Source organism: Eurypyga helias, unplaced genomic scaffold (genome assembly GCF_000690775.1).
Source record: "Eurypyga helias isolate BGI_N326 unplaced genomic scaffold, ASM69077v1 scaffold12765, whole genome shotgun sequence".
Lineage (NCBI taxonomy): Eukaryota > Metazoa > Chordata > Aves > Eurypygiformes > Eurypygidae > Eurypyga > Eurypyga helias.
Window position 1 is genome coordinate 1 of NW_010250852.1, and position 14,266 is coordinate 14,266.

Here is a 14,266-nt window from a genome sequence, read left to right on the forward strand (position 1 = left end):
GCCGTCCCCGCCGTGTAGGAAGGTGGAGGTTACGAGGCAGCTTGCTTTTGCTCAGGCAGAGAGAATGGATGTGTACCTTCGCCCATCTGGTTGTCACTAGTCATAGGTCTGTTTGAAATATCCATACCCAAAACGTCAAACATCCTTGCATAATATTTTACAGTTTTGTCACATCATTCTGTGCAAGGTCCCATTCACATGATTCTGTACCCGGTCCCCTTCACTTCGTGTCATACCATATCTGGTTCCGTCACACGGCTGTGTCTCAGAGTAGACATTATTCTCTGAAGAATGGTCCACATTCCAGTTAATTGCAATTTGGAAGAGTTTAATATCTGTTTTTCAGTACCAACCCTAAAAAACCAATTAAGATTATGAGAACCATGTCCTGGCCCAATTTTCTTTTGTATCATGTTATACCAATATGTATGCTACACATGGCTGGTATGCATGTTCTTCCTAGTATCCTTGTAACTCCTAGTTGGTGTTTGCGCTTTGCTTTTGTTTTTTAAATTAACTGAGACCTACATTTTCAAATCTTAAGGAAATGTTTCAGTGGCTTTCGAGCTATAGTTTTGAAAATGTAAAATCTTTTTCTTTGGCCTTGTCTTTTTGTGCCTTTTACAGTTTTTCACACACACGTTGCAGACATACCTTTTTAGCCCAGTTTTCTCAAAGTCTGGCTACATATTGATGTGCATTTTAATGAACTGTACATTTAAAATTGACCCAAGAGACCTTACCGAGAGGCTAGCTGCAGCGTGAGGCGTTAAGCCTAGAACACTAGGAAGCAGGGAAACAGAAAATTGAAGTAGGCCAGCAAGAAAGTGCATCAGAGAGAAATGCAGGGAAAAGTGCCATGCCATTTGAAATGACAATTACATTGTCATTTTCATTGTGAATACTTTTAGGTTCTATATTGGCTGTGATCTTTGTACTAACTGGTATCATGGAGAATGTGTTGGCATCACAGAAAAGGAGGCTAAGAAAATGGATGTGTACATCTGTAATGATTGTAAACGGGCACAAGAGGGCAGCAGTGAGGAATTGTACTGTATCTGCAGAACACCTTATGATGAGTCGCAGTGAGTTCGGATAAGAACCTCTTATTTAATGTTTAGGTAGCAAACTGCTCTGACTGTGGTTACCTGTTCCTTGCAAAGATTTAAAAAAAAAAAAGTAGCTATTCTGCATATGCTGTATTCATTCGTAATACAAATTGCTTTTCAGTAATTGTCTTCCTCTCCGAAATGTTTCTGTGCAGTAAATGTTTAGGAAAAGTGAAGTTTTCAGGGTGGTCAAAATGTGTTGGGTTTTAAAAAAAAAAAAAAGACTAAACAAAAAACCTGCCAAAAAACACCATTTACTTTAAATCGGGAGTGGTTTTTGTTTGTTGTTTAAATGAGGGATAATTAGAAAGATTAAGAGACAAACGTAGTATTTAGTCGGGTTTTTTTTTTTTTGTGCTTTAATCTGATCGGGACAGAAAACGTAATTTTCGTGTGGGGTGTATGGTTGGTATCTCCTCCTGCAAGGCTGTGTGTCACGGAGCACCCCGTCTGCATTCAGCCGCGAGGCTGAGGCTTCCCTGCGCAAGACGCTGGCAGGGCGTGACACGAGCCCTCGCTGTAGTCCGCGTTGCTCAAAATGTGTCTCAAACTGCTTTGGAACACTGGTTGGGTGAGGCTTGGGGCATTACACTCTTCCTTTCGACTCCAAAGCAGAGGGATGATTTTCAAAATCTCCGTTGCTTGAAAGTGCCTAGTACAAAATTTAGGAACTAGATTTGAAATGGTCTGTAACTTAGCCTGTCTGTAAATGCAAAAGCAGTTAAATAGTGTAATTGGAATATTTCAGTCTGAAATACCATGTTACACTGTTGTGTTTAATCATGCCAAGAATCTGCTTGTGCGCAGGGAATTGAAGGTTTATGTATTTACATGTAACCTTTCGATTACACGGATCAAGTCCCTAACGGTTTTTTGGCTCTTGCAGATTTTACATTGGCTGCGACCGATGTCAGAACTGGTATCACGGGCGCTGCGTTGGCATCTTACAGAGCGAGGCAGATCTCATTGATGAGTACGTCTGTCCGCAGTGCCAGTCCACAGAAGATGCCATGACCGTGCTCAGTCCCCTAACTGACAAAGACTACGAAGGTCTAAGGAGAGTGCTGCGTTCCTTACAGGTGAGCCGAAGGGGCGGCAGTGGAGTGAGGGCCTTACGGTGTAGGACATAGCGAGTGCCTTTGGAGTGGGTTTTGATTGCTCTTTTAGTAGTTTTGAGACTTTGGAAAAAGGAAACAGCAGAGTTTGTCTTGGTTTTTGGTTGGGGGTGCGTGTGAGAAGTGCCACTGTGTCAGCTGCCGACTGACACAGCTGGAAAACAGCTGCAAGCCAGCATTTTTGTGCTGAGGAATATTTACAGTCATTAGTCTGTCACTGAGTTAGGAAAACCAAATCTCCCCAGTGGAAGGCTTTTGTGGGAAGCAGGTTTACCTAGAATACCACAAGGCAGAGTGGTGGCCTAACTGCACACGATGTAGGAGGTGCAGTGTTTGTTCTCGGGTTCGTTTTCTGTGATTTCTGATCTGCACTCTGCACTTCAGTCTCAAAGTTGTTCGGTTTCAGTGGTGTTCTCACAGAAAGTATCAGCACGTAAATGATGGCATCCTAAGAATAAGAATTACATCGCTGCCTGTTATGATGTATTTCTGGTTTATCTGCCACTCCCAAATATGCCTTTTCTGCCTTTGCAGCTTTCCAGTATCTGAAGGCGGCCTACAAGGGTGCTGGGGGAGGACTTTTTACAAGGGCCTGTAGTGACAGGACAAGGGGTAATGGGTACAAATTGAAATCAGGGAGGTTTAGATTAGATATCAGGAAGAAATTCTTCACGAGGAGGGGGTTGAGGCACTGGAACAGGTTGCCCAGAGAAGCTGTGGATGGCCCCATCCCTGGAAGTGTCCAAGGCCAGGCTGGATGAGGCTTGGAGCAACCTGGTCTATGGAAGGTGTCCCTGCCCGTGGCAGGGGGGTTGGAACTAGATGGGCTTTAAGGTCCCTTCCAACCCAAACCATTCTGTGATTCTATGATTATATGATTCTGCTACAATTTTAAAGCATTTTTAAGAACTTTGGTAAAATAATTGTGTGGTAACAGAAATCCTCAAGTAACGTTTTACGTGGTCCTGTATTTTGCAGACAGCTGTGGTAACAAATAATTGCAGAGTACTGGAAAGCAAAACCAGCGCCTGCTTTCTAGGTGTGACGTGCCGAGCGCCCCCAGTAACGGGTTGCGCCCTGTTCCGCGCAGCCTCCTCCCGTGTCTGGATTTCAGGGCGTTTCCTGTGTTGAAGACGTAACTGCTCGGTCGCTGACACTGAGCTTCAAAACTTGACCCCGTCGTCAGATGAGAACTAGTTACCTTTTCCCCTAACACTCCCTTCTTCCTCAGGTTCAACCCTGGGCCCCAACAGATAAAACAATAATTAAAATGTTCAGCTGCTAAACAGTGCTAATTTACCTTAACTTGGTTTGTAATTCCCTCTTGTTTTCCTGCCAGGCTCACAAGATGGCATGGCCGTTCCTAGAACCAGTAGATCCCAATGATGCGCCAGATTATTATGGTGTGATCAAAGAGCCCATGGGTGAGTGTTTCTGAGCAACAGCACGAGTGGGTTTGGGGGGGGTCGATACCAAATGAATTCCCTGCTGACCATTTCTGCCCAGGGAACTTAGAGCTGCCTTGCATCGGCAGTCTGTGCAGTTAGGCGGACAAAACCGTGTGGTCCCTCTCCGACAGATTCGTGGGCCTTGACGTGCCCAGGGTTCGTGGCCCAGGGGTGGTGTCAGCAGTGTTAGGTCAGCGGTTGATCTTAAAGGTCTTCTCCAGCCGAGAGATTCGGTACTTCTGGGCTGACTCCTTAACCCTGAATACTGTCCCTCTAATGCATGAAACGATCAGTTCAGTGCAGCAATGGGATAGAATTCTTGGGTTTAAATTACTTTATTTCAAGAGGACAGTTTTGCTGGTTTGCTTGGCTTGGGTTTTTTCTTTGTGCATTAGTTACTCCTGCAAAGTAGAAGGAAAAAGTGGTGCTAATGCAGCTAATTGTGACTTGCAGGTTAAGGTGGAGTTTAAAATTATCATCTTCTGACTCAATCATACACAAAATCTGATGTTTTGTGTAATTTGTCTTTAAAGCCTATGAACAAGAATTGATTGAAGTGGGGACTTCTTACAAGGGGCTGTAGTGACAGGACAAGGGGTGACGGGTTTGAACGGAAAGAGGGAGATTGAGATGGGACATCAGGAAGAAATTCCTTATAGAGGGTGGGGAGCACTGGGACAGGTTGCCCTCTGGGGATGCCCCATCCCTGGGAGTGTCCAAGGCCAGGCTGGATGAGGCTTGGAGCAACCTGGGCTATGGAAGGTGGTGCTGGTGGGGCTGGGGGCGCTTTAAAGGCCCTTCCCACCCAAACCAGTCTGGGATTCTATGATTAAGCATATGATGATGACTGAATGAAGTAAACAAAAGTGCATTTAGCCCTTTCTGACTTAACTAGCAGGAAACTAGGCCTGTAAGTGCACAAGTTAATATGTGTAAAATACACTGGGCCCATCCACATTGTTTTCACACATTCTGGCATTACAAAGTAAGCACTTCAGGGGTATTTTCCAAGGCAGGGCATTGTTTTTCCAGCTAAAAGTGCCACTGTACATTTAGACAGCTATATTCATAATTGGTAGTTCTTGCTCCTCCCCCTCTTTTTAATTCACATTTGCATTAAAACGGGACAGTTACTGCTTACATCACCGCTCCGGTCTCATTAATGTGTCTCGGCAGTAAGAGTGAGAGCACTGGCATTTTGCATGATGCTGCACTTGAAATCTTTCATCCGTGCCACGTAGTAATGTGCACATGCCCATGAAAATCCGTAATTCCCTCGAAGCAAGTTATGGTTTCAAGTAAATAACCAGAAGGTTTAGATAGCTGTTACACGTACACGAGACTCTTGGTCTCCGTGAGGGCTGTAAAGAAAATAAAGTCCAAGTGACTGAATCCAGATTGTCCGGCGCCTTTTTTTTTTTTCCCCCCTCTTAATTTCTGCAAAAAAAGCAAATAGTTTCCTGCAAAGACCCAATTTTTCCCAGGTCGTTTTGATTTAGCTGCACATGCAGAAGTGTTCATTCTGAGGGAGACCTGCTGGTGTCGCCACCTCACGGCCAGCATTCCTGGAAAAGCAGCTGACCTAGATAGGCTTTGTTTCCCACAACGTGAGCTTCTGTTGAGGATGAAAATGTCTCATTCGATCATCTTTGGTTTCTTTAAAGACCTTGCCACCATGGAAGAAAGAATACTGAAACGTTACTACAAAAAGGTCACGGAGTTTGTGGCAGATATGACCAAAATTTTTGATAACTGTCGTTACTACAATCCAAGTGACTCCCCTTTTTACCAGTGTGCAGAAGTTCTTGAATCATTCTTTGTACAGAAACTAAAAGGATTTAAGGCAAGCAGGTAAGCTGACGTGTTCTCATCACAGATGCTCTGTTGTCCCCCCGAATCTCCCGTCTTGCACGCCTACCTTGCATTCATACAGGGATTTGCCGCTCCATGCTCTTTCCTGGACAACTGCTTTTCTTTTGAAGGGAAAACAGTATCTGTTCTATAACAGCCAGCTGTCATTTTCCATCAAAATTAAGGCTTCACTATGATTTTGTGGAGTTTCCTTTGTACTGTTGGTCAAAAGGAGTTATGTGCAAAATTGGGCAGTATCATAAATGTAGAAAATTTGACACACTTGAAGTCGTGGCTGCAGAAAACCTCTCGATCAGCACGAAAGCTGCGGTGTTCCGCATTCTGCTGTCCCGTGGATACTTTTCAGATGCAAAAGAGACAATCATTTCATTAAGCTTATAATCCAGCACAAGAAATTACAGCACTTTGGTTTTTACTACCTTCTCTCATATTTTTATAATTTAACCACACGTGAAACAGAGAGCATAGGTAAGGTTTAAAGCGAGAGATGGAAGACTCCACACAATTCAGAATTGCCTGTTTAAACTTCCTCTTTTGTCCTGTGTTTCTGTAGAAGGGCCAGTGTAGAATGTTTACAGAAAGGCAGCTCTGTTTTTTTCTGGCCGAGCGTAGAGGAGACTTCTCCCGCATCTCCGCCTTGTCCCACCGCACGCCGCCGGAACCCGAGTCACGCAGGCCGGAGGCCCCGCGGCCTTACTCGGGAATTGTCTGCCTGTGGGAGCTGACTTTGTCCGTCGGGCTGCAGCAGCCCCGGCTGTAACAGGCGGCTGGACCAAGACACTAATGCAGGATTGTATCCCTGTGTAATGAGCTGAAGTGAAAGCTCCAGGTTCTCCCGTGCTGTGGAAGCTGCCTGATGCTCTGTACGCGCTCAGGGTAGGGTTTGATAAGGGGGGATGAGGTCGGATGAATTAGTCCAGCGTTTTCCTTTCCAATTTCGTACTGTACTAGTGCTTTGTATGGGGTAGTTCCCAGCTCGTGCCTCCATCCCCTCGCGCTGGCTGGTTATCCAGCGTTCGCTGCTCGCACGCCGATGCCATTGCTGCCTCGTATTGGTTACCATTTTTCATTTATACCATCCATGTTCTTCCTTCTCTTGCAGATTGTGATATCTTTAGTCTGAACTTTTAAACTGGAATCAGAACTGGATGTTGGGGTCACTTTCTTTTATTGTACAATTTGATGACATTGAACTGCCCTAAAAATCCAGATCACTTGTCTAAAAAGTAAATGTCGTTGGGATTTTGTTCCCAGCAAACATCTGCTGGTGAACAGAACTGTGTTAAGGAAAAATTGTCCCATCCCTCCAATACTGTACTGAGAAAAATGAGAAAATCACCTTGGACATCATGTATTTTATTGTTTTACTTCTGGTCACTAATAAAAACTTGAATGTCAAAGAGGAGTTTTGCTGAACTGTGGTTAGGAGAAATGTGGTTTTAACATGCCTGTTCAGTTTTTTTATATTAAATTAATCCAAAGTAGTCTTGAATAAATTTAAGGAAAGTAAGCCTTATTATAAATATTCACAATCAAAAATGTCTTTTTGCTTCCCTTTCGATGGGCTCCTGTGCTGTACATAGGAGAGTGAAACGGAGTTTGGGCATTTTGGGGTACCCCGGCGACACGCTGCGCGTTACAAGTACTGTAATACTTGTATCCTGCCGGAGAAAACGTGCTGAGAATTCAGAGAGGATTATTTTCAGTGGTCTCTTTTCTGAATGTGGTGGTAATTCCCTCCTTGGGATTGACCCTTGGCAACACCTTGCAGCAACTGTGTTTTCCAAAATGAAGGGTGCTTAATTCTTCGCTTTCTTCCGTATTCTGCAGGTCCCATAACAACAAACTGCAGTCTACAGCTTCTTAGAGTTCAGCGTGTTAACCTAACACACGAGCAAGGATCTGGTTGTCTGAAACCTTTTAATTGAGAAGCCAGATGTTTCTAGTCGGGTTATCCTGACGAGACTTGATGTAAACTGCGTTTTTATTGGTCGCAACAGTCAAATTACATTCTTGGCTTATTTTGTCCAAAGGACAAAGAAATAAAAATCAGCAGCACCACTTCCTTGTCAAGATCAAATTGTTGTACTATTGTGGCAGAAGCAGGAAAACTTTGTTTTGTTGAAGGAGAGAGAAAGCAAGAAAAAAGATACAGTAAATGGAGTCACATTTAACTCCATGGAAATGCCACGTCTGTTCTTCAGTGAAGAAGCTGGTTTAAAGTCCACACAGAAAACTCTGACTGTATTTATTTATTGTTGCAAAAAAGACGCTTTTTTATTGCTGCCCTCATTTGTCAGCTAATTATTTTTTCTTATAAAATCCAGCCCCGGTTACATGTAATCCATTCTGTATCTTAACATGATTCCTGTAGGTAAAAGTACAAGACGACCTCTAGATGTCTTTTCTTTCTATGAAAGGAGCTGCTATGTACACATGTGCACACACAGGACTGGGAATCAACGACGAGTTTATCCTTCATGGTAGATAAAATCAATTAAGCTTGCGTAAAAGTTGGGCTGAGTGGTCATGGACTACGGACTCTGCTGCCTCGAATAGAACAGTACAGTTTGTCATTTACTCCCCACCAGACTGAACGAGTAAAATCTATTTGAAGGTATCTTGTTTGTAAACATTTGTCAGATTCTAATTTTTTTCTTTTGTATTAAAATTCAAAATATGGATGTATATGAAACGAATAAATGGAGATCCTTGTTCTCCCCACAGACGCAGGTGTCTGAGTGTGCGCGGGGGCGTAACGCCTGGGGGCCTGGTCGGGTGTCTCGGGGGGGTGCGGCCAGGGAGAGCTGCCGGGTCTGCTGCGCCAGCCGTGTTCCCAAGCAGCAGTTACCCCTCCGTACGGCTCCCGCAGCGGCGCCGCAGTGACTGTGACAGGTGACACGGTCGGAGTGTTGTGTGGAACGTCGCTGCCCACGGCTGAATTAAGGGAGATTTGGCCGAGTCCCCTCGGAATGCCAAGTACCACGTGGAGTTCTCTCTCGGGAGGCCGTTCTGGGCTGCTTCCCTGGTTCCTGTGCGAGGAGTCCTACCACGAGGGATGAACTGAAGTCGCCCAAAGATGCAGATGGAGAGGACCTTGCCGCTGCCCTCCGCTCCGTCGCTGTCACGCTGCATGTCGACGGCTTGCTCGTCTTACCCGCCCGCCGTTCGCCAGCCCTGGCTGGGAGCCTTCGCACTAACCCGCAGTTACGCCCGTTCTTCAGCGCTCCCCGAGTCGCGGGCGAGCTCGTTAGGTTTAACCTCACACCGTGCTATGCCAGAACCTCTGCTGTCGTCATCCTTCACCAGACGTTGCCGCTGACCACGCGTGCGGGCTCTTGGGATGATTTTATCCAGTAAAAACCCGAGGGGTTTTGTACGTACAGTTGTCACTTAACCTGTATGTGAACACGAAAACTGATGGTTCAGTGTGAAAACGATACATTTATGCTTCTTAAAGTCCGAGAAGAGTAGCTGCGCTTAGGTTACGTTTTCCTTTGGCGCTGGAGAAGAGAATGCTGCATATTGTACACGTTGTGTTTTCAGTGGCAAAAAGGAAAACTCCCAGCTGTTAGCGGCGTCTGAGCGTACCCTGCCCTCGTCAGAGCGTCGCGGTACTTCTGCACTACCTGCTCGTCGGTAAACACAGGACATCGCTTAGAGCTTTCCCGCCCGTAGGCAATAGACTGCTACGTTTTTACCAGATTGGGGCAAACTGAAGAGTACTTTTTTGTACCTTATAGGACACGTCATCCTAGACCAATAAAGTCCTGTGGTTGAGATGGATTTGGTGGTGTTTCTAATGAAACATTCGATGATCTTATCACATACAGGTCTTGGCTTTGCCAGATTATATGTAACGGCCAGGGGATCAGGGTGGTCAGGGCAATAATTTATCCGTGCAGTTGAATTGTGCTGAGAGCCTTTTGTGGTGTTTTCGACTGCCACTGAGTAGTCGGAGTTCTGTGTCTCCTGCGTCGGTGGTGATTTTTCATAGTTTCGTGGCGTTACCGAAAGCGTCTCACTTGTGATGAATGCTCGCCTTCCTGAGGAGCCCGGCAGGTTCCTGAGCTCTGTGATCTCTGCTCAGTCCTCCTCCTCCTCCTCTGTGGTTATAAACCACCCCAACGGGTCTTTGAGAATGGTCACGTGTGGCAACGCGGGTTCGATAACGTGAGCGGGACGGGCTTGGTACTCGTCTCGTCTCCTCAAACGAATTCGAAGCACTTTCCTCTGGTCCAGATTTAGCTCACGCGAAAGCTAACGGGGATGTGAAGTAGAATAAAATGCTGGGCTCACCCGGAAGCCTTGAGCTGAAGCCCTGGAAAGACGGGACAACAACAGTATTCCTGTACGCCTGGATCTCTGTGTACTGGCTGCAGGATTTTCATGCTGGGGAAGATCGTGATTCACTGGGAGGTGTCAGAATCACCGTGGCAGCTGCTGCAAGTAAGTGCCGTCGTCTTTCCAGCGTCGTTACTGCTGGGGCTTTGTACTGGCGAGGTGGTGGAAACCCACCTGACTCGGGAGCTCTTTCTTCGGCGCGTTGATTGGCGTGTGCTCAGCCTGGCGGGGAGCGAGAGCGGGGGTTGCGCTCCGGCGCAGCGGTGTCTCAGCTGCGCTGTGAAAGCTGTGATTGTTGCGGTAACGCCTCCGGGAGCGACTTTCCGAGCAGGAACGGAAAGGCAAGAGGACTTGAAGGCAGAATAAATGGCTCTTTGGGTTGGCTTCTCGAGCATCGCTGTCTCGGAGCGCTGCGGACGTCGTTACTGCCGTTGCTCAGGCCGTGGGTGTCGGCGGCACTGGTGCGCTGGGACTTAGCTCCTCCGAGAGACAACCAAAACGAGGCACAGCCATGGATGTGGGGTTTGTACCCACGCTGGGCCCGTTCTAGGTTACCATAATGCCTTGGGAGCGGGGAAGGGGGCCTGGTTGCTGTGGGCCAAGGGCTGGCTGTAGGGCTGGCTGGCTAGTCCCTGGGCTGAGAATAGAAACCACGACACTTGGGATGCACAAGTCACCAACCCTTCCTCCTCCTCCTTCCTCTGCTGTCCCTCCCAGGCCGCTCCAGTGCTTTGATTCACTGCCAGGAACAGTCCTGCCAGATCAAAAGCCCCCTCAGTGTCTCAGGAACATTCCATCCGTATGCGCTGCGCTCCACGCGAACTCTTCCTTCACGTAACGGCAGCGAGAGCGCGTGTGTGTTAGATGGACACGAGCTGTGAGTAGGTTTCTGTCCTACCGGAACAGCCGCCTGGCTCCCACAACATACGATACTTGCTCTTGGTACGTGGCTCCTATTCCATGCCAAGAAATACTTCATCCAGCATGACCTGCCGCCCGCCCACTCCGTAGCTTCTCCGTGACACCGCGCGGAGCTGCAGGCGCGTGTGAGGGGTAGAACTGTGTTAGAACGATCTTCGGAACCGAAAATGCTCACAGAAGCCCTGTGTCCTGTTCCAGGTCACAGCGTATGCATCACTGAATGTCTGGTTTTTAACCTAGACTGCATTTTCCCCTTTTTTAATACAAATATATCAATTAAAATCCCCAGCTGACTCGTCAGACAAGGAGATGCCCTTGTTTGATTTCACGGCATGATCCTTTTGGATCTTTCAGAACCCGGGAAACAGTGAACCCAGAGCCCAGGAGCATTTTATTAGGTTCTTTTACAGACTTCTGATCTGGGATTACTGGCTCTTGGAATAGCAAACACTAAAACCCCCTTCACAGCGGTTTCATCGGTTCTGGCCTCCCACCACATTAAAGGTACCACGAGATTGTGTCGTTGATTCAAGAAGTGACTTTACTGATGTGCAGGTGCAAACTGGGTAGCATTCCTCACGGGAAAACCACGTTCAACACGCAGTTCTGGGGCTGGCAGTGTACGGGGCAGAGCGGACGCGCAGCCGTTGCCTGTTTGCTTTGTGTTCCTTGGCCTCAACTTGTGCCATTATTTCTCAGCCGAACTGGGCACCGGTGGTGTGGGATGTGCTGGCCGTTCGTGCGCTCCCTGTGCGAATGCAGCTCTGTGCGACGGGATGTCGCTTTTAAAAGTGGGACGGGGATGTCTGAGGATACCCAAACAGTACAAATGGGACTTGGTTTTGTTGGCTTCTTTTGAACCAAGTGCAAGTAGTGCTTGAGGCAGAACCGTGTGAGAACACACTGTCATGCTCTGCAGGTGAAGCCACGGTGTCACCTAACGTTCGTTCAGGGTTCGGGCTTTGAAAGCGCTGTTACTCCTCGTGTACCCAGAGCGACACCTCCAGAATATTACTGACTGTTACTCGGGGTGTGCTACAGCCGGGAGGCGACAGTAACCTATGCCTCTGAAAACAGCCGCAGCAAAGCCACGACCAGTCAGTGTTCCCCAGACCAACTTCTGTGCTGAACTCCACGACACACTCACAGTGCCCAGTCAAATGTCCGGTTTGTGTCTGCAAACGCACAAAAGCGTCTTCTCACCACCGGTTTCAGGGGGCAGAACTACCCCCCAGTGTTGCTAAACCACAGCCAGGTTCGTTCTGGCAGGGGAATTCCGCTGCTTGTGTCCGAGAGGGAGGTTACTGAAGCCGTATCTGCACTCGGCGCGAGCCGCCTGCACTTTGCGATTCCTCTTGCTGTTGAATCTCTTCGCGTAGCTGCTGCCGTGTCTCAGCAGCCCGTCGCCCGGCCTCAGGCGCCCTCGCAGGAATGGCAGCAGGTTTGCAGGGATCTGTCGTCTCTTGTGGTAGATGTGACCCATCACAATGTACCTACTGCCTGCAAAACAAACGAGGCTTCGGCGCAGGATCGATTCGCTACGCTGGCGCTGAGGGCAGCGGACTGACAGACAGGTGGGAAGTTGCACCCTGCGGAGGTGCGTCCTGAACGCGTGGCACCCTGGACTTGCGTGGGGCTTGCAGGGGAGGAGCGATTTACTGTTCTGTATTGCGAGTGGAAGCTTTTGGGGGGAAGTACTAGTATTTGATAAACTTGCATTTAGAAGGAGAACAGCACTACTTACAAAGACAGCAGCTTAAGCTCTTGCCTAAATTTTTTTGTCAATCCTGAAAACTCTGGCGCTCATGTTGGAACTGGGTAAAGGGAAAGGACTGCGCTGCTACCTGACCTCTTCACTCGGTTCTCCTCTGAAAATTCTGGAGAAACTGCAGGGAAACAGCCCTCCAGTTTAAGAGCAAACTCTTTCCACCCCCCGGAGCGTTCACAACATCTCCGGATAAGCCTGTTGGTCTTGGGCAGACTACAACTGCCCTGCACGCTGGAGGAAGAGTGGAATGGGTTTAGGTGGAATTACTTACCAAGTCTGAAGTCTGGACACGGTTTACTGCAGTTCAGAGTATCCACGATCAGAACGTGAACTCGGAAGAAGGCGGCGTCAGGAGTAACGTACAGGCGACTCAGCTTGTATAATCCGTCGCTGTTTACCAACAGCGTCACCAAGTGGACTCCATTCCCCAGCTTTTCCGTGTTATAAACGATTCCGTTCACTGCTGGCTTAAGGGAAGGGGGGAGAAAAAGAAAGCAAGCATCGCGTTACAGATCTTGGTGGCAGCTGGGGGTGGGTGGGAAGGCTCTCCTTTCAAACGCCCTGAAGTGCCGGCAGAAGTGCTCTGGCTCCGAAGTGGGCGACCTTGGAAGCAGGAGCTGCTTTGCGCCGTCGCCTTTGACGAGGCCGTCTCCTCAGCACTTGCTGCGTTACCAGCCTTACGCTTTACGGGCCTGAGATGTTTCCCGGTGACGCTGATAAGTTTCAAGAGCAAGTGATGTTTCTAGGACCGTTTTTCATCCCGAGGCGTCAAACGCAGACAGAGTTACCTAACAAAGGCAAATGCCCAGACTTCAAACCTCACAAAGCTAACCTGCTGAGGAAATGCTTCAGCTTCTGAAGGAAAAGGCCCTTGTCATGCCAAGCGGCCAGGGCTCTGAGCCGGCCGGTTGTACCCTCAGCCGATCGCTTGGTGCTCTCCAGCCCGTTCCTGGCGTTGACCAGGGTCGGGCTGACTGCAGGAACCGGAAGGCCGCAGAGCTGCTGGGCGGCCGGGCTGACGGGATGGCTGGGACTGGCATCACACCTGCCCCCCCAGGGAGAACTGCAGCCGTTTACCCTTTCACCCGCGGGAAAAGCTGATCCAAAGCGCGTCAGATCGCTGCAATGGAACCCTGGCTGACCTGTTGCTCAGGCTGTCTCCTTCCTGCCTTCTCCACTCTGAGAGACGGATGAGGCGCTGGTTGTTAAAGGCTGAAATGCACAGCGGTCAGGCCGCTGCAGTGCCTGCGTTTGACAGGAATGCACTGGGAAATAGAGAGTACAGCATCCGTAGTAGGCACTTCCTGACTTCTCCATTCAGAGAAAACAGATGTCTCCTAACATGTTTATATTCGAGAATTGGAAACATCTGTTACCACCAGGCATGTATTTGGCTTATCTCTCCAACTACTGTGAGAAAAAGCTGGTATCTATTTCACAACTTCATCAGCACGAGGCAAGATTTCCGTCAGAAAACGCTTCATCTTAAACATTCAGTACAAAAAAGCCGGGCTGTTTCCTACCCTCTTTAGCTGCTCAGCTTGGATCCAAGGACTAAAGACACTGAGTCCGAAGGAACTTCAAGAGAATCCTCTAAAGAGTAAGAGGTAAGACAGCGACAACGTGTAATTTTAGGGCATCTAAACCAATTGGTCTTTTGGGGTCTGTGGCAGCAGCCAGAACACGCTC

The 14,266-nt window shown here is 48.1% G+C and overlaps 2 protein-coding genes across 2 annotated transcripts in view; one reads left to right on the forward strand and one right to left on the reverse strand.

The window, feature by feature from the left end:
* Positions 1-911: 911 nt before the first annotated feature.
* LOC104509768 (nucleosome-remodeling factor subunit BPTF-like) lies at positions 912-8,272 on the forward strand (the record flags this gene model as incomplete). Its single annotated transcript, XM_010151815.1, has 5 exons — positions 912-1,085; positions 1,996-2,188; positions 3,564-3,648; positions 5,337-5,523; positions 7,375-8,272. Coding segments are annotated over 5 exons (676 nt in total), but the record flags the coding sequence as incomplete, so codon positions are not given.
* Positions 8,273-12,049: 3,777 nt separating this feature from the next.
* The window catches only part of LOC104509769 (chromosome unknown open reading frame, human C17orf58), a 6,082-nt gene continuing 3,865 nt past the window's right edge, over positions 12,050-14,266 (reverse strand). Inside the window, exons 4-7 of the mRNA XM_010151816.1 lie at positions 13,720-13,789; positions 13,492-13,622; positions 12,849-13,037; positions 12,050-12,309 (exon numbers count right to left, since the gene is read on the reverse strand). Coding sequence (XP_010150118.1) covers positions 12,050-12,309; positions 12,849-13,037; positions 13,492-13,622; positions 13,720-13,789 — 650 coding nt within the window. The remainder of the gene's footprint in view (positions 12,310-12,848; positions 13,038-13,491; positions 13,623-13,719; positions 13,790-14,266) is intronic.